Below are 20714 nucleotides of genomic sequence, written 5' to 3'. Positions count from 1 at the left end.
AGTGTTTCTTAAGTTTAATAGCTAAATGTATTAGTAGTTTCTGAGTAAAAGTGTTTAAAAGTAAATCCTACACCATGTGAAAAGAAATGAATGCATTGTATTTAAAAAGTGAGTTTTCAAAAAATTTATTTAGCATTTTTTCATATTCACAGTGATTCATTTTTCCTTCTGAGTTCTGCTTTTAAATATTAACTTGAATTACTTTTCTCTACCCTCTTATACATGTTTAAAATGTGTTCTTCTGTAAGGGTTAGTGACGGGCGTAGTAGGCCAAAGTTCAGAACATTTTGTTTATGCGGCTTGTGGCCTGGAGAATCTGTCCGGCCCGTTACATCACAGACTGCACAAACATCCTTATCAATGTTTTTCACTCCTTACTGAAGGTTACAGGTGGTACGTGTGCTTCACACAGCGCTGTTCTGTCCCAAACAATGCACCAGTTGCTATTTGGCCATGCATTGGCTGAAAAAAAAAAAAAGAGTAGTAAACGCAAAAATGCTTGCATTATTTGCACCCTCATATCATGCCAAACCTGTAAAACTTTTATTTCTTCTTTAAGACGGTGAGATGTACTTCCATGCACTCTTGTCAAAAAGAACTACACATTAGAATACTAATAAAAAAGTGATATACTTTAAAGGAATATACTTCAGTGTGAGCTGAATAATAATTTCATGTTATTTACAATTCAATAAATGTATTTTAGTTTAAATTTATATCAAATGCAATTAGTTTTCTGACCCACTTATGTAGGACATCAGTACATCTTTATATGTCAATTCATGATTACATTGTTTTTGAAATAGAGTTAAAGTGTACTGCCCCATGCAATGACAAGCATTTATGGTAAACTAATGTCATTTCTATTGAAATAGGTCATGTATTTTGTAATTGCACATTTGTAATGATGATGCAATTTTATGCAATAATAATTAAGCAGCAAATCAGCATATTAGAATGATTTCTGAAAGTATCATGTGTCAATGAAGACTGGAGTAATGACGCTGAAGATTCAACTTTGATCATAGGAATACATTTCTTTTCAAAATATATTAAAATAGAAAATAGTTTTTTCAAACAAAAGTTTTTACTGTATTTTTGATCAAATAAATACAGCCTTGGTGAGCAGCTTCATTAAAAACATTTAAACATTATAATGTGTACAAATTTTGGAATACAGTGCACAAGATGGATTCGCTGCTTTCATAATACATTTATGCTGGCTTTGTGTCCTTGAAAGCTTCAGTCTCCATTCATTGTACTGTAAAAGTTGATTTATGTAAAAGCACAACCAGCATATTCTTCCAAATATCTTATTTTGTATTCTATAGAAGAAAGAAAGTCATTCTGGTTTGGAATGATATGAATGTAAGTGAATGATGACAGAATTGAAAAATGCTTCAAGAAATCACAATACACTTGCACTGTAATCATATGATGTTTTGCTTCCACCTCAGCAATCATTCCCTCCTTATCATTTTTTTTTATTTTATCACTGTAGTACAGAGTCTTGAGTGGGTCTCTTCCTCTTTGTACGCACTGATAAACAAGATTTGGCCAATGTACTTGTATGAGTCATGAACAATGATACCAAGAGTCATTTAAAGAGAGGTAAGGTTAATGCTTGAGCTGTTTTCCGCTCCATTGCATGAATGAGCTGTAATAAAATGGCAAAAGCTTATCCAGACACACACACAGCTTTGCATGTTCTCTCGGCCTAAGTCAAGGGGGTCACTTTTACTAGCTGACGTAGTTAAAGGAGGATGGCACAATCCTGTTGAATAAAAAGAGTTGAGCAAGTGCTGTCCATGCGTAACAGTAGTGAACGCTTGTGCTTGCAGACCTGCTGTGCATTCAAAAAACAAAAGTGGGCCTCTGATGCAAACTGTCCCATTTTCTTGTATGAAATACTGTATATACAGTGATGATTTAAAGCAATAAATTGCATGTTGTGAGTGTATTAGCATTTATTAGCATATTGGGGGGGGGGGGTCAACAAACACAAAACAAATTACACTCAGGACATCCAAGATTTAAATTTGTTTGTCTCTTTGGTGAAACAGATTTGGAGCAATTTAACATTCCATCACTTGCTCACCAACGTATCCTCTGCAGTGGGTGCCGTCAGAATGAGAGTCCACACAACTGATAAAAAATTATATTTATATCGTAAGACATTTTAATGGTTAAAATACAAGTCCTTTGTCTGTAATGCTGCTTTATTATATATATATATATATATATATATATATATATATATATATATATATATATAAAGTAATCTAATTTGAATCAGGAGAGAAATATGCACAGATCAGCACTGTTACAAGTGAAAACAGTTCTAAACAAATATGTTGATGTTGATGTGAGACCTTTTCACTAGAGGTTTTATTGATTATAGATTGGTATTTTAGCCAGAAGTGATATCTTAAAGTTACTGCAAAATGCCTTCATGATTGATTTCTTAGAAACTGGCAGCTTTTCACTTCACAAGACAGTAATTAATGTACTGAGTAAAATAGTAAATGTAAATATATATATATATATATATATATATATATATATATATAATTTTAGCATTTTCTTTTTTTTAAGATAATGTAATTAACCATTTGATAAATATACAATTGTATAATTTTTTGAAAATGCGACTTACAGGTCCTGTTACTTCTTTGGTTAAGCGCTGTATGAACCTAAAATAAACCAACACACACAGATTTCAAACTTTAATGTAGAAAACAAAACATTATAAAGCATATGAAAAAACATAAAACATTTCCTTAGTTGCATTTTTAAAATCACAAATAGAAAGTAAATACACATCTAAATTTGTTTCTGACAAAGCAAGGATGATTTGTGACACTGGACCACACAACCAGTCTTAAATGTCAATTTTTAAAATGGAGATTTATACATCTGAAATAAAAAAGCTTTCCATTGATGTATGGTTTGTTAGGATATAACAATATTTGGCTGAGATACAACTATTTGAAAATCTGGAATCTGAGGATGCAAAAAAAATGCATCCTCAGATGCATTTTTTCTCAGAAAAAATCATCCTTTTTTCTCAGAAAAGAAAAAAGAAAATCTAAATATTGAACAAATTGCCTTTAAATTTGTCCAAATTAAGTTCTTAGCACCACATATTGCTAATCAGAAATTAAGTTTTGATATATTTACAGTAGGACATTTACAAAATATTTTCATGGAAAATTATCTTTACGTAATATCCTAATGATTGTAGTCATAAAAGAAAAATCTATAATTTTTGACGTATTTTTGGCTATTGCTACAAATATACCCCCAGCGACTTAAGACTGCTTTTGTGCTCCAGGGTCACATTTGTTTTGCAAGGAAGAAAAGAAAATCAAAGGTTATAAAAGACAGTTACATATTACATACACTTACATGAGTCATTCATATTACACACACTAGTGTGTCTAGTCTAGCTCACAATGGCAAATTTATTGGGGCAATGTGAATTGGCTTTTACTGCTCATATAACATTTTAGAAAACTGTACAGGCTCATCATGTGCAGTGGTGCTCCGTCAGTCACTCTATAAAAAAAGAACAGGTTTCAAATGATGACCTCGATACAGAAAATAAATAACTAAAGGCTGTATAACCATATGATATGTTTCAGATGCTTACAAGATTTCCATTTCATCCATTGCAGGAGCCTCTATTTTGTACTTCATTTCATTAAGCATCTGCATTTCAAAAGAGTCATTACATTTTACAGAAATTATTTAAATCTATCATGACCTCAACATGCCACAACTTTGTCAGTGCATGAAATGATAACAGGTTGCATCACCCAACAGATGAAGTGACTTACATCCACATACTGCTCATATTCTGCAATGCCATCTTCCTCCTCATGTTCCCAGTCTCTCCAGTTATCAAAGTCATGCATGCTGGCTACAACCACAAGGAAACAATGATCAGAGGAATGACATGGATGGATGGATGACAGACAGACAGACAGACAGATAGATAGATGTTACTGAAACAAGTTTCATGTCATTAAAAATGTTCTCGTTGCACATGTAATATTTTACTTTTTTTTTTTTTGTGCACGTTATATCAATATTTTGTAATTTACAAATAAATTCAAATGCACATTCAAAGTTGCATCAATGTTATAAAGTTTAAACCTTAAAATAAAGTATTGATTTCATGAGAACAGAAAAGGACATTTGTGTAAACATAATAAATAATCTTTAAAAAATATTTGAAAACAAATATCAGCCATTTTAACTTGTGGAAATAATATAGTTAGTTTAATAAATTAATCACATAAAACATTGCGTTTGAAATATTACAGTAGGATCAGCTGCATAAAAGAAAAAAAAAATATATTTTTTAAATTATATTACTCTATGGCAAAAATAAAATAAAATAAATAAATAAGTTTAAATGCATTTTTATTTCACATCATATTTAGGGTTTTTGTAGTATACGAAATAAACTCATTGTGAAATGAGCAAAACGTAGGTTTTACGCTGAAATACTTATATTTGCGTAATGTTCTATAAAATCCACAAATAAGGATGTTATTAACCAGAAAATCATCATTTGTATTTGTACGAGTATTGCTCCGTCATAACAAGTCCAAACTTATTTATCCGCGGCTCTACTCGCCGTATGCCATCGGCTAGTGAATGCCGTATGAGGGCATCATGTTTTTCATTCTCACGTCACTTCCGCTTTGGTTCGGTGTGGCGCGAGTCGCGAGAGAGTGAACAGTCGGTGAGAAGAGAACAGAAACACACAAACTTCTGAACACACAGCTGCAGTATTATATTAGACAGCAGAAAACAGACATTTCCATTTGACAAATTTGTGTAAAGTGCAGCGGTTGGACTCATCGAGGAGAACATGCCGCGAAGAAAGGTGAGAGAAAATGCGAGAGTTGGGTCAGTAAATTAGCCTCAGCGCGCGCTAACGGCTAACTCAGTGTTTATTTACATTTTTGGACACATATAGTTTCAATAAAAATATTAAGAATATTTGTCAACCGTATTAGCAGCTAACATTTTATCACGGAAGAATCGAAAACCACCGAGGTGGATCTTAAATTGTGTGTTTTAAGCTGATAGTGAAGCTAGTTAACATTAGCTTGTTTGGCTTTAGGTGGGGATGTATAAAAACACATTTCAGACTGTATAATAGTGAAATATTTCTGTTTGCTTTTTATGTTATTGTCTGTATTTATGTTCTCGGCATTTTTAATTATTCCATCTAGTCTGACTTTCTTACCTGTGCATGGTGATATAGCTGTTTACATGGTGTTTGCAGAGAACAGCAGGCAGTAGTTCAGAAGGGACTGCTGATTCTGATGACTCTGGGGATCATGAGAAGACCGACAGCTCCCACAGTGAAGCCCATCAGCGCAATAACACCCGTCTGACCCGAGCATCACTGCGCCTGAGCCAGAGCTCTCAAGGTAGAAACACACTGCTGATGTATTAGCACCTCCAACAGTTGGTCAGTATTTAGATTTTGAAGCACTTCGAAGTGCCAGTTGTCTAAAACGCTTCGGAAAGTGTTGACTTTGATACTCTTTGGATAAACGTATGTGTTAAAGTAAAACATGTTAAAGAAAACGTATTGTTTACTAAATGGTTGAAGAGAATAGACATTTGTGCCTGCAAAATTTCACTAGTGTTACCAAACCCTTAAAAATATTGTGATGTTGATTACTGTTTAATAAATCAGAAAAAAATCCTGATGTCATTTCCCATATTTCATTCACAAAATTGGATGCTGTAATAATAAACATGAATGTGTCCTGTACATTTTTTTTTAAATAAATGTGTGTGTGTGTATATATATATATATATATATATATATATATATATATATATATATATATATATATATATATATATATATATATACACATATATATATATATATATATATATATATATATATACGCATATATATATATATATATATATATATATATATATATATATATATATATATAAATCAACTTCTCAAAAAAAAAAAAGACAATGCTTTGAAATCAGCAAGAAAATGTCTAATCAGAAAACAAATCCTATTTTTTTTCCATTAGTTTATTCACAAATTTGGATGCTATAAACATGAATGTATCCTGCCCAAAAAGAAATTATATACGTTTTCATATGTATTTACATATACATACATCCTGAACATAATACATTACTGTGATGTGTTTTTCTTCTTTTATTCATGAAGGTTACAGTTGTATTAAATTTCATGTTGCCAAGCTTTTATTCTTTTCTGTTTGACATCTTTACATGTTTATAAGATGTTATTTCTGTTCCTAGATGCCCCACCAGATGTGAAACAAGCAGCAGAGAGAGATGAGTCTCCCCCCAGGACACCCACAGGAAATGCCCCCTCATCCGAATCAGACATTGACATATCCAGTCCCAATGCATCCCACGATGAGAGCGTGACTAAAGACCAGAAAGACTCTGGCAGCGATCCTTCCCATCGTCCAAAACGCCGCCGCTTTCACGAGAGCTACAACTTCAATATGAAGTGCCCCACACCTGGGTGCAATTCTCTAGGTAATTGCTCTTCAGATTAATTTCCTCTTGCATCTGCTTAATAATAAAATCCAGTGCTAATGGTTTACAAGAGCTTAATTGGAAAACAGCAATGTTCACAGTTTTTTAAAACATTTAAAATTTGAATGGATTATTTGTTGTCAGGTTTAAAGCTAAAATCTGTTTACTTTTCTGTATTTCTTACAGGACATTTAACAGGCAAACATGAGCGACATTTCTCCATATCAGGATGCCCTCTCTACCATAACCTCTCAGCAGATGAATGCAAGGTGCTTTAAGCCCAAAGTATACTTTGTTTGTCTGCTTTATTTGCTATTATTTTTTATATTTCTTACATGGAATGAGCTTCGACAGTTATTATTTTGCATGGGCATGTGTGGTTTATCCTTTTCCGTATTGTTTAGCACTGTCTCTGTTGTTTATCTCTGTGTGCTTGTCTTCCTGATCAGGTGAAAGCCATCGAGCGTGAGAAACAAGAGGAAGAGCGCAGTCAGGGGCAGAACGAGGAGAACAGACACGCTACTCGACATCAGGTGCTCGCCAAGCAGATGTTCGCTCAACACTAAACAAACATCACACAAGTGTGTTAATGCCTCTTAAATGCATGCGTGCTTTTGTGCTAAAAAGACACTTGCGTGGAGGCCTAACATCAGCAGCATTGTGTCTTCTATTTTTAAGATGGGTTGTTTGCAAGCCATAAATTCTGTGGTGTCCACAGAGAGGTGATAACTGATGAGCTATCCATGAAGAGCTTTATCTGGATGAGACACAATGTACCTTTTAGTAAAGTGGGATGTAATATTAATTTGCATTACTCTTCCACAGGCACCAACTCCAAGACAAGTTAGATATAAAGAGAAGGTCATGGAGATGAGGAAGAGGAGGGATTCTGGACTGACAAAAGACCAAAAAGAGAAGTACATGGTAATAGCATCCATTCAGTGATATATTCAAATGTTTCTAAATGCAGGGATGCAAACTGGTCACCTTTCGGCAAAATTTAATGTAGTTCTGGTGAGTTTGTTAAATTGTTTTGGGGGGTGGGGATGGGGAGTATTTTTATAGTACCAGTAGTACCAACTCAATTCTGAACCCATTCGAAGGCAACCACTTTCAAATGATCCTGTGTGTTTTTGTGTGTGCGTTTTGGTTTCGACTTACAAAACCAAAAGATTCTATTTATGTGTTTTTGCAGTGTTGCAGAGTATTATAGCTAATCACAGGCATCTCTGTTGAAAGCGATGGCCAGTCAGAGGTGTTTGCTGTAGGTTAGTCAGAATTCACTCTGAAATCATTTTTGTTTTCACAGGTTCACAGAGTCCTACACACTCGCAGACCTTCCCTTTCCTTATATTGAGGGAAAAAAAGCAAGCACATGGTAGTCATTGATTATATCAGGAGTTTTAAGTTTTAAAGATAAAACTTAAATCACCCTTTTTGATATGTCCTTTTTAAGGAAAATTTGTAAAATTTTAGTTTTTAAATTAAATCTAAAAATATTTTAAAATATTAAAATATTTACTACATTATTAATTATTGTACCATTAATAAACTTAATTTGTAATTAACTAGTTAAATATTTGAATACTTAATCATTCTAGGCTTATTGAACTGGCTATACTTTATATTTCAGTACAGTAAAAGTACAAAAATTTGTTGTTATAGTCATCTTAAAAGATATCCAAAAGCAAGGCATTAAAAAAAGCTAAGGTGTGGAAAGGAAACTTAGCTAATGTGTGATCCTCTGCTGCCATCTACTGGTTATAATGGTAATGTCATTTTCATCTTAAAAGTCTTTGTTTTTCAACAGGAGACATCTTTGTGAATGAAAAGGGAATCTTTAAATTTAATTTTATTGCACGCCTGTAAAGGTAAAAATAATAAAGGCTTAGTGTTTAAAAATACTTGGTGAGTTTGCATCCCTGATAAATTTTTTTTTTTTTATATGTATGCTAAGTCCTGCAGAGATGTATTTTTGTAGGTCAACCCAATTTAGCCCTTGTTAAAAATCTTTTGATTAATATATACAATGCCATTATGTTTTATGTGTCGGGTGGTATTAATGATGTGTTTGTATTTGTGATTGATCTACATCTGTTCTTTTTTTGATGTATCAGGAACACAGACAGACACACGGAACCACGCGTGAACCACTGCTGGAGAACATCACCAGTGATTATGATCTGGAGCTCTTCAGGAAAGCTCAGGCCCGAGCAGCAGAGGATCTGGTATGAACAGACATGCCTCTTAGTTTACACACTTCTGACATAGCAGTGAATCTGCACTAAAAGGACTAAAATCTCACCCTTTAGCTTCATCCCATCAAATTGCAAATGAAAATAATAGTCATTTTAGATGTCATAATTTAAGTAACTAAATTATGGACATTGCCGTGTGTGTGTGTGTGTGTGTGTGTATATATATATATTTTTTTTTTTATTTTTTTTTTATATTTATTTATATTGTTATTTTTTTTTTTTTAATTATTATTCAATATAAATAACCATATGATGGTATACTGTTACTGTGATTACTAGATTTTGGTTTTACCGCCCAAGCCTAGTTCTTATGTGTTATTTTAGCTAAATTAGCTTTATGTTTAACTATGATGTCTGAGGTTTTTTTTGTTTGTAGGAGAAACTGCGTCTGCAGGGTCAGATCACAGAGGGCAGTAACATGATCAAGACCATCCTGTTTGGCCGTTATGAGCTAGACACTTGGTACCATTCTCCCTACCCTGAGGAATACGCCCGTCTGGGGCGTCTGTACATCTGTGAGTTCTGCCTCAAGTATATGAAGAGTCAGACCATCCTGCGCAGACACATGGTATGAAATTAAACTTTCCTAAATAATCTGTTATGGTTGCATGTCTAAACATTTAGTCCAGTGGTAGTACTGGCTGAATCTATACAGAGGTTAAATTTGACATGTTGTCATATGTGATCTATGCAGGCTAAATGTGTGTGGAAACACCCTCCTGGTGATGAAGTCTACAGAAAAGGTGCCATCTCCATGTTTGAGGTTGATGGGAAAAAGAACAAGGTGGGCAAGTGATGTTGATGTAATTGATTGGTTGTGGCTGTTTGAATGTAAAGAGTTCTGGATGCGTTTGTTGATTTGTGGCATTGACTGTTTCCACTCTTATATAAACTTCTAGGTTCTTGATGAGTTTGTTTGATAAACATGAATTTTATTCATCCCCTCCCCAACAGATCTATTGCCAGAACCTTTGTTTGCTGGCCAAGCTGTTTCTGGACCATAAAACATTGTACTATGATGTGGAGCCTTTCCTGTTTTATGTCATGACTGAAGCTGATAACACAGGCTGTCACCTCGTGGGATATTTCTCAAAGGTAAAGAGGTGCTTGAGGCTACTTGTTGTGAATTACATGATCTGGTCTGAAATGCACAAAAATATAAGCACTTTCTGTCAACACATTTGCATTTCAGCCATAAGATTAATTTACATATTGTGTGAGCAAGCACAAATAATTATCTCCAATATAAAAAAATAAGTTAGTCCATAAACTCTTTAATTCAGTTTATTTCAGTGGTTTGTTCCTGAAGTATGTTATTTTGATGAGCATCACATCAAAAGGAAGTGTTTTAAACTGTTGCCCCTCTTTCATTCTTAATTTGTTAATTTTACAGACCTCAACAAAAACTGTTGGTAGCTGTAACAGCTTTGACCGAACCATTGTTGGATGCTACTTTAAATTAAAATTATTTGATCTTTGCGGTTTTCATTTCTGAATATGTAAATAAGGAATCGGCTGGCATGGAGTAGCAGTGTAAGGGTCAAATTATGTGAATTAAAAAATAAAAATCTGAACCAGTCTTAAGTGTTTTGTGGGGATACTAACCAGACTGAAGAGCACTTCTTCACCCTATTGACTACTGTAAGTCTCATGATCCAGCAGAACATGCAAATATATTGCTACTTTTATGAACATTTTTGAGAAATGTTAGCCTATGGTGTCTTTTAAGTCAAGACAGAAGAGTTGTTATGTTATATGCATACTGACTTAACTGATTCTCCTCTCTTTGCAGGAGAAGAACTCATTCCTGAATTACAATGTGTCCTGTATCCTGACTATGCCACAGTACATGAGGCAGGGCTACGGCAAGATGCTCATTGATTTCAGTGAGTTCCTGTGTCATCTCTATATGAGTTCAATTCAGTGATATGAAGATCTAGATGGTAATCTAAAAGCATGTCGAATTAATTGAAATCATGAAACTGATGAGTTGTGACAATTTATTAAGTTTAACAAATTCATTTTAAAACCTTATATGAATATTTGTTTCCTCAAAAATGTTGCTCTTCCCAAATTAGTTTTTTAATTGTAATATTTCTGAATTCCATTTGAATGTTTTCATTATATTTTAATAAGCAAAATGTATGTCTTGAAATTCTGTGTTGTCTGTTTAAGTTTTTTTGGATTTAAACATTTGAAACAAATGTATAATCAAAACAAATTAATGCTTAAAACATTGTTTAAAATTTAAAAATGTAATCAAATTAAACTGCAACAGTTTTATTTTTTGGGCAAACAAAGTCCCACACAACATAGATTTGCTATTCAAATGTAAAATTCTGTGACATTCAGTTGTATATCTGCAGTCTGCAATACCATCTGTGTTTTCACCAACACGGATATCATCAACACGGATAGCCTAACGTTTCCATTAATATTGGAGTTATTTCAGAACAGTTGCAGTTGTGATGTCATAATCTCTGATGCTGTTATTCCTCAGCACTTGCATCACAGTCTTTGTTTGTCATGGTTCTAGGTTACCTGTTGTCAAAGGTTGAAGAGAAGGTGGGTTCTCCAGAACGTCCTCTCTCAGATTTGGGCCTCATCAGTTATCGCAGCTACTGGAAGGAAGTGCTGCTGCGGTATATGTGCAACTTTAAGGGCAAAGAGATCTCCATCAAGGGTAAGTTAAGTTGCCCCTGTCTCACAAGGAAGCGTTTGAAGACATCCATGTCACAGCTCCTTTTTTATTTTTCATCTTCTTCAGAGATCAGTCAGGAGACAGCAGTGAATCCTGTGGACATTGTCAGTACTCTGCAGTCACTTCAGATGCTCAAGTACTGGAAAGGGAAGCATCTGGTCCTGAAGCGACAGGTATCAGGAAATTCTTTCTTTTATTAAAACCACAGATGTTTACAGCCTGTAATGTGTGTATATATTTTTTTCATTTATTATTTATTTTATAGGGCTATTGTTTTTACAGACTGAAGTACTTTGATGATGGATTAATCTTTCAATGAATTTTCTCACATTTTTAAAAGTAAAAAACGCACGTTTTTTTTTTTCATTAAAAAAGTTTATTTAATAGTAATTACATTACTTTTGCTGTTCTTGCAGAAATATTGCATTAAAATAGACATTACACATTTGTTCAATAAATAAAGAAATACTTAGAATAAGTTATTGTGTACACATGTTCCTCCTCGACCAATTTGACGAGTGAAACAAATTTTTTATGACTGCCTTGTTAAAGCATTAGGTCATAATGTACTATAAATGGTTTACCACTACAGTATGTCATTTTACAGTAAAAGTCAAATTTGGAAAGACTTAAGACTAAGTGAAAACTATGAATGACAATAGAAAAAGGACATTCCAAGAGGTCCCTGTGTGATTTATATTTTTAGTTCTTATTTTTATAATCAGTAAATGTACATTTGGGTGTTTTGTTGTTCAGTGAAAGTTTATTGGATTATTTTAGTGTTGTGTGTTAGCCTAATGTTGTCTGTGTGAAATACCCTGTGCATGTTTTATTGTCATAAAATGTGAAATCTCTGGCAAATATTAGCAGGATATTTTTTGACAGTGTATGTTTGCTTTATGCTATTCTTACTCTGGTTCTCTTTTGTTTCTGAATGGTACAGGACCTGATTGATGAGTGGAAGGCCAAAGAGACCAAAAGGGGCAACAACAACAAGACCATAGACCCCAGCTCTCTGAAATGGACCCCTCCCAAAGGAACCTAATGGACTTACGTGTTACATTTCGTACTGCCGTTATCTTTTTTATGACTCCGTCAACAATGTCTTTTGCAATGGCTTCAGCTGTTAGTGTCATTTTTGTCTCTTTATGTCCCCCTTGTAACTCTGGAATCTCACTTTTGTTTCATACAGTGCCATTTTTTTTCATTCATATTTTTATTTGGCCAAAGTATTGCCTATGCCCCAGAATGTATTTTTTTTTTTTTTAAGTACAATTATTTATTTATTTTTTAAGCAAAAAAAAAAAAGTTTCTCATCAGTAGAATGTAGTAAAATAAGGGGGTCCTCACAAAAAAAAAAGTTTTGATTGCTTTAATTACACATACTTCAAAGTTTATTTCTTGACTTCTTTGTGAAAATGATTTCATTTAAATCAGAACTGGAGAAAAAAACTCCTGTTTGATACTTTTATTACATCACATTTGATACCTGAAGCAAGACATTTACTTGCTTAAAAATACTCCCAAATGATGTTCTTTTGAATTATAATGTTGGTGCCAGTTAAGAGTCAAAAATAATTGTATATTGATTGATGAAGAGTGGTAGAGTCTGTAATAGTGCTGGATAATGTCATCAGTAATACTGCAGTCTGTTCCATTCCTCTCGCACATCTGCCGTGTGAAAAACAACATGATTTCACCTTTATAAACTGCTGGTTCATTTCATCATGTTTGCATAAATACAGTTCTGATACAGTTGTTCTTTCAGTGTTCTACCTGTTTGTTTGTTCAAATCTCCAGATTTGTCCATTGCTGTGCTGCTCTCTGGGATTGTTCTTCTGAAATCACCTGCAGATTAATATGAAAATCAGTTTTTCACCTTAAACCTAGCAGTGCTGTTTAAAACTGTGGGTTTTTACTTTCTTTGACCAACACCTGTAAGAGAGACTGTCTGAAAACATTTACTACTGGTGTATGTAGAGCAGTGGAAAGCCATACCTCCTAAAGATCTCTTGCCCATGAGTCCCACAAACATGTCCCCCTTATGCCCTTTGAGGAAATAGAGCTGTTTTTAATTCATGTCTCTAAATCAAGACATTTAGACAGTGGCGAAAATCAGTCTGTTGGGATGTATGGGTTTTCTGCTGGTCTTAAAAAGTCTTTGAAGGCTTTAGAAAGGTCTCAAGTAGGAGCAGAAAATCTCAAATTCATAGTCATGGCATTAAATGTTGCATACACTGCAAAACTTAATATCTTCCTCAATATTTTTGCCTTGATTCTAAGAACATCCTTAAATCAAGATCCATGCAAAATAAAAAATATACCCCGGTTTCACAGACAAGGCTTAAGCTAGTCCCAAACTAAAATGCATGTTTGAGCAGTCTCTACTGAAAACATCTTGCTCTGACATATCTTAAAATATGTCAGTGTCATTGTTCTGTCAAGATGCACAGCGTAATGTTTTCTTCTAAGGCATTTTTGTAGATGTTGCTTAAATATCTTAATTTAATTAAGGCCTAGTCCTCGCTTAAGCTAAGCCCCGTTTGTGAAACCGGGCCATTGAGTCTGAGAAATTGCTTGATTTTACGCTTAATACACAAACTGCATCTTTCCTATATGCCATTTTGTATGAATATTGATTTAAGAATCTGTAGACATTTGCGCTGAAAACGACAAAATAGATATGAAACATACAATGGGGGTTATATTTTCAAACAGCGTTGCTAATACAACTCAGTGTGTGCTCCTTAGACGTTTACACTTAGAGAGCATTGACATACTGCGTTCCCTTTATTTTATTCCTTACATTTTCTTTATAAAAAAGTCTTCAATTTGCCCTCATAAAACCTGCACAAACCCTGCGTGTTTATGTATGTTATAAACATGATTATTATATAAAAAAATATAGTTATCTAAGGAAGTATTTAATTTCAGTGAATTTACTCACTTCTTCGTTCCATTTTCACAGGCTGGAAAAATTCTAAAAGGTAAGGGATATAAAATCAGGTGGTCAAAAATTTTGTTTTTATAGTTATCGTAAATATAATCATTTTCTAAATAAAAAAGTGAGTTATGCAAGAACAACTGAAATAACACACTAATAGTTGATTCCTCTTAATTTTTAAATCTTAATACTTTGTGTTGTTTTATCTTTTATTTTAAATTAGCAGGTTTTTTTGTTTGTTTTTTGGTGGTGGCAATAAAGTATTAGTAACTACAATCCAACACATATAACAAACTGACCAATGTGAAACCACCAGTTTTTTTTTTGCTCCCTAGAGCCAACAAAACCAAATCTTAAATCTTACTGGAGCGTTTGCCCATAAGTCCATAGAATGGATGAGATTTGGATCTTTTGAGTAGACTGGCCACTTGGCTGGCTAGTGTCTCCTCCACTGGTTCATCCTGTTAAACAACCAAAGCATTTTGATGGATGTGAATACGACACTGTATATTTTGGCTTTACGCTGGAATAATAAAAAAAAAGAATTGAGTACCAATGTTTGTAGTGGATAAAAAAACGCATTAATTAGTTTATTAATCATAACCTTTATGATTCCTTAATAATAAACTAAATCCTCACTCACCTCCCAGTTATCTGAGATCCAGTGGTCTCTGTTGAGAGTGAAAGACAATCCTTGAACACTACAGGCAAGAGCAAGTATGGTGAGCATTAACGCTGAGAGTTTCCAAATCTCCATAAGGAACCAAAGTGTGTAATAAAATGATTATGGTAAGTAAAAACTACTGAAAAATGGGCTTAAAAGACAAAAGAAAAATCTTTCTCAGCTAAGAGATTTTTTTCCCCCATCAGTACAGTCTGTCCAGCCAGCAGGAGGGTCTCCTGAAATCACAGATCTTTTCTGTTCTTCAGATAGTGGCGGCTGCATTTATAGCCATACGGCTGCCAACCCCTCCCAGCTCTCAGTCCCCAAAACCACCCTCGTCACACCATCTCTCTACCATAATCAATTCACATAATGCAGTTATTGCAAAATAACCACCACTTGACTTGAGTGATCAGTGACTCCATTTGTTGTAGGTTTCCCAGGTTTTGATTAATCGACCCATCACACGTCAATGAAGATGCAAAATAATTCATGAAACAGTGTTTTATTTTTGATGTGTTATTTAGTCCATTATTAAGTGAGATTGGTAGTGGATACAATTTAAGAATACAAACAAATTATTGCTTCCAAATTAGCCTGGATTTACAAAACCTGTAAACTCTAATTGCTCGTCATTTTGTTTTTTGACATTGGAGAAACTGCTGCTTACTGTAACTTGTTATACCACTTAATAGTATGTGATCTTATGAAAGGTGGTTTAAGGATATATTCTGGTTAAAGTTATCACACTGGAATAAAACTGACTTACTTTGCTTGCACGGGGTATGCCAACTCCCCAAAATGACTGGCATACAAAAAAATTGCTTATGAATGTATCAGTACGCTTTATTGTTACCAAATTTTGGATCAGTCTTTTTATCGGTCTGTTTTCTTTAAATTAGCACATCTCTTTTGGAACTGATTAGTCATAGTCCTTATTTATCTTAACTTTAAAAAAAAAAAAATTACTCAAAAACTTAAGCTAAGCTGAGGAGCACAAGCTTAGACCAATGAGGGCTACGATCAATCACTTCCAAAAAAGAAATGCGAAACCTGTGCTAACCGAAAGAAGACAAGTTGCCGGAAAGATTGAATCCAAGATTTGGTGATAATATAGCATAATGAGAGAAGCCATTTTTTAAATGCACGGTCATTTTTGACAGGCAACATCAAATTAGGTAAATGATTTTCAGAATATAATAGATCTTCTGTTCATTGTCGGTGAAGAAACTGTGAGGGTTTCTTCTATGAGGTCTAGGAAAGGCTTTTGACATCACCGGTGTGACCTGATGATAGAGACAGGATTATTTTGATAGTCCGCTTTAGGCATTCTATTATCTATAGGTAACTTTGCAACTACATGTCAGTTAGCAGTCAGTAGAGTATTAGTAGCCTGTCTGCTTAATATCTACTAACACTTGACTTTAGTTTGATGGTCTCTCAACAGATGTTCTGCTGAGTATAAGTAACTTTGCAAGTACTTGTACGTATTCTACTAACCCTAACCTAACAGTCTACAAATGTTCTTATTCATGCCTAAATTACACATAATAATAGCTTAAAGCAACTGTATGTAGATTTGGAAGTGGATCCACTGTTGAAAATATACCACTGTCGTAATTAGCATGGATAGCTCCTGAACATGTGCATTTAAAAAATAAATAAAATACAAACAGTTGCTTTGAAGGTACATATTGTTATCTAAAGTGTACATATTCGTTCTGCTACAGTGATAGTTTTGTACCTTTGTTTCTGAGAGTGCAAGTCTATGAACTGGTACTGTAGCTATTAAAATTAAGAAATAAGTGTTTGATTACGTCAATGTCTGAGAATCGTCTGGGGAAACCATTAATTGTGGTTCTTTGAAGCAATTAAAAAACACTTATTCAAAAGTACTTCAAAAGCTTGATGCATTGTTTGTGTTCGGTGGACAATTAAATGTGATTTATTTTTTTTTTTTCAAATGACTAACGTATCGTGCTTCACACAAACACCTCTCACTGAAACCTAGATGACACATAGGGTTTGTGCTCTTTGATCTCACCACAGGTGCTTAACAAAGCAAGAAACCAATTTTCGATAATTTCACCTGAACGCCACTCATGCGCTTCCAAGCCCACAGAGGTCTAACGTTGAGTGCTGAATCAAAAAGATTCAGAAGCTCTTCATTTGCATATGAAAACCGCTCATTCAATGGGGTACGACAATGCTGACACCATATTACCATGTAATACTCAACTGTTTGCCCATACTAGGAATAGATTTATGGTGGAATATACCATTGATAGTAGCTGATCAGCATTTTGACAAAAAGTATACAATAATAATAATAATTACACTTAATTTGACATTTATGTATTTGAATTGCTTATCAATTTTCCATCTATTGAGATTGCAGTTTTTTTAACAAAAACAGTTAAGAAGCATGTAAGACTTCTGTAACAAACTATATTACACTAATAAACTGAATGTGTTTTAAATATACAATAACCAGCTTTAGATATGTATCTTTAAATCCAATTAATTTCATGTATTAGTTATTTTTTTCATATATATATATATATATATACACACTGGTGCTGGTCATATAATTAGAATATCATCAAAAGGTTTATTTAATTCACTTTCAATTCCATTCAAAAAGTGAAACTTGTATATTATATTCATTAATTAAACACAGACTGATATATTTCAAATATTTATTTATTTTAATTTTGATGATTATAACTGACAAATAAGGAAAATCCCAAATTCAAAATCTCAGAAAATTAGAATATTGTGAAAAGGTTCAATATTGAAGACACCCAGTGCCAAACTCTAATCAGTTAATTAACACAAAGCACCTGCAAAGGCATTTAAATGGTCTCTCAGTCTAGTTCTGTAGGCTACACAATCATGGGCAAGACTGCTGATTTAACAGTTGTCCAAAAGATGACCATTGACACCTTGCACAAGGAGGGCAAGACACAAAAGGTCATTGCAAAAGAGGCTGGCTGTTCACAGAGCTCTGTGTCCATGCACATTAATAGAGAGGCGAAGGGAAGGAAAAGATGTGGTAGAAAAAAAGTGTACAAGCAATAGGGATAACTGCACCCTGGAGAGGATTGTGAAACAAAACCCATTCAAAAATGTGGGGGAGATTCACAAAGAGTGGACTGCAGCTGGAGTCAGTGCTTCAAGAACCACTACACACAGACATATGCAAGACATGGGTTTCAGCTGTCGCATTCCTTGTGTCAAGCCACTCTTGAACAACAGACAGCATCAGAAGCGTCTCGCTTCAAAAAGGACTGGACTGGACAATCCACATTGCTTGAGGTCCAGTGTAAAGTTTCCACAGTCAGTGATGTTTTGGGGTGCCATGTCATCTGCTGGTGTTGGTCCACTGTGTTTTCTGAGGTACAAGGTCAACGCAGCTGTATACCAGGAAGTTTTAGAGCACTTCATGCTTCCTGCTGCTGACCAACTTTATGGAGATGCAGTTTACATTTTCCAACAGGACTTGGCACCTGCACACAGTGCCAAAGCTACCAGTACCTGGTTTAAGGACCATGGTATCCCTGTTCTTAATTGGCCAGCAAACTCGCCCGATCTTAAGATTTTCTATGGGGTATTGTGAAGAGGAAGATGTGATATGCCAGACCAAACAATGCAGAAGAGCTGAAGGCCACTATCAGAGCAGCCTGGGCTCTCCTAACACCTGAGCAGTGCCACAGACTGATCGACTCCATGCCACGCCGCATTGCTGCAGTAATTCAGGCAAAAGGAGCCCCAATTACGTATTGAGTGTTGTACATGCTCATACTTTTCATGTTCATACTTTTTAGTTGGCCAAAATTTCTTGTATTGGTCTTAAGTAATATTCAAATTTTCTGAGATACTGAATTTGGGATTTTCCTTAGTTGTCATTTATAATCATCAAAATTAAAAGAAATAAACATTTGAAATATATCAGTCTGTGTGTAATGAATGAAAATTATATACAAGTTTCACTTTTTGAATGGAATTAGTGAAATAAATCAACTTTTTGATCATATTCTAATTATATGACCAGCACCTGTATATATATATATATATATATATATATATATATATATATATATATATATATATATATAGGGTTAGGGTTGTGTGTGTGTGTGAACTATATATTGATTTCAATCCAAGACAATATATACAAGAAAAAACTTGAATAACAAAAATATAAATTGAATTGATTTCACTATTAAACTTTATTTAAATATATAAATGCAAATATAATTATTTTAATGAAATCAAGCAGATGCTTGATAGTTATTCTTAATAGTTAATAGTAAACTATGCCAAGTTTTATTTATTTATTTTTTTATTAATTTTGAGTGCTGAAATCATACCTCTTTTATTCATGTTTAGCTGACAATTATGCTTTACATTAAGTTTATTAGTTTATGTCAAAACTGTGTAATCTGAATGGATGGAAATTTTATATGCAGTTCAGATACATAATTTCCTATGTTTAGGCCTATAGTAATTATATATGTAATTGTATAATTGTATAGCCCTGTTAAAGCAAATGAAAGTAAGTTTAGTCTTAAAGTACTCTTGAGGAGTGTCGTGATCTTGGTGGGAATTCGTGACTGGGTATGTCTTGATTGCATTCACTTTGACCAAATGACATTTCCTTAAGATCTTTCTTCCTTTGTGAATCATCCGATGGCTGATATTGTTGCTTTTAATAGATGTGACGAGACATTTCTTGCTTTTGTATCTGTAGTTCAAATTGTCCTGTATTTTCTGAAGCCTTTTTCGAACCAGACAGTTGAATCTGATATTTGAAATCTGTTGAATTTGAAGTAAGGTGATTTTTTTCTCCTGTTGCAGGTCCAGGTTTGCATTTAGAGGAGCAGAACAGCATGTGCTGGAACAGGTTTTGTCAGCCTTTAAAACGATTAATTTTCGATTTTAATCTGAGAATAAAAGCTATCGAAAGCTTTGAAGAAATGTACCAGCAGTTTGCTCTGAATGTCTTCTGTTAACTCAATTTGAGGGTCACCTTGTGCAAGTAGATCAGATATCTCTAAAATATGACATTTGTTCATTAACCGTTAATTGAGTTTTCGGGGAAATAATTAGCTACAGTCAGTTAAACAATCTGAGCAATATTTTTATGTCTTTAGTGTTAAGCACAAATTTAGACAAATTCTGTTAAACCAGTTAGAATGGTTTGTGCTTTAAGTGAACACCATACATTTTTAATAAAGAAATGTACTTAGAGAGACAATAAATGTACAGCTATACAGCTGTACTGTTTACAGACTGTGTCTATATAGAATAAAGACAGGAACCCTGCCAACAGATGACAAATGCCCCCTTTGTTAAAAGAGTCACTGTAAAATCTTTGTGCTCTAGTCCTGTGATGACAGATTCCCTGTCAAATTGGCCAAATGCCAGTTTGTGCATGTGTGTGAGAACAATCATCGAGTCCAACAGATTTCAAGTGTTATTACTGTTACTTTTATTGTAGCAAACTGAGCTGGTGATCACATTTGCTGTTTTACCAGCTATTGGAGTGAAGCAGCACATAAATCAATATAGCAGATC

The 20714-nt window shown here is 34.0% G+C and overlaps 2 protein-coding genes and 1 long non-coding RNA gene across 6 annotated transcripts; 1 reads left to right on the top strand and 2 right to left on the bottom strand.

Annotated features, from left to right (window-relative positions):
* Positions 1 to 3253: 3253 nt before the first annotated feature.
* Positions 3254 to 5375, bottom strand: LOC132121251 (uncharacterized). Its single transcript, XR_009426258.1, has 3 exons — positions 5256 to 5375; positions 3840 to 3922; positions 3254 to 3711 (listed from the first exon to the last, which is right to left on the bottom strand). It is a non-coding gene; the product is annotated as an uncharacterized LOC132121251 (long non-coding RNA).
* kat7b (K(lysine) acetyltransferase 7b) lies at positions 4646 to 13776 on the top strand. The gene is made up of 14 exons (XM_059530466.1): positions 4646 to 4897; positions 5303 to 5450; positions 6322 to 6567; positions 6754 to 6836; positions 7017 to 7100; positions 7393 to 7491; positions 8685 to 8795; positions 9202 to 9393; positions 9520 to 9609; positions 9780 to 9920; positions 10618 to 10711; positions 11362 to 11508; positions 11593 to 11699; positions 12470 to 13776. Exons 1-14 carry the CDS (start codon positions 4883 to 4885, stop codon positions 12569 to 12571), a joined length of 1659 nt encoding a protein of 552 aa, XP_059386449.1. The 5' UTR covers positions 4646 to 4882; the 3' UTR covers positions 12572 to 13776.
* si:ch211-131k2.2 (protachykinin-1) lies at positions 13151 to 15370 on the bottom strand. Of its 4 annotated transcripts, none has more exons than XM_059530467.1 (6): positions 15114 to 15370; positions 14835 to 14931; positions 14474 to 14506; positions 13495 to 13575; positions 13303 to 13374; positions 13151 to 13197 (listed from the first exon to the last, which is right to left on the bottom strand). In XM_059530467.1, exons 1-6 carry the CDS (start codon positions 15225 to 15227, stop codon positions 13160 to 13162), a joined length of 435 nt encoding a protein of 144 aa, XP_059386450.1. In that variant the 5' UTR covers positions 15228 to 15370; the 3' UTR covers positions 13151 to 13159. The 4 variants fall into 4 exon arrangements, with proteins under 4 accessions (XP_059386450.1, XP_059386452.1, XP_059386453.1 ...); XM_059530469.1 differs by having other exon boundaries at positions 13525 to 13575; XM_059530470.1 differs by lacking the exon at positions 14474 to 14506.
* Between the last annotated feature and the right edge of the window lie 5344 nt (positions 15371 to 20714).

The sequence above is a fragment of the Carassius carassius genome, chromosome 39 (genome assembly GCF_963082965.1).
Source record: "Carassius carassius chromosome 39, fCarCar2.1, whole genome shotgun sequence".
Lineage (NCBI taxonomy): Eukaryota > Metazoa > Chordata > Actinopteri > Cypriniformes > Cyprinidae > Carassius > Carassius carassius.
The sequence above is the reverse complement of the archived record's forward strand: the minus strand, read 5'-3'. Positions and strand labels throughout refer to the sequence as shown.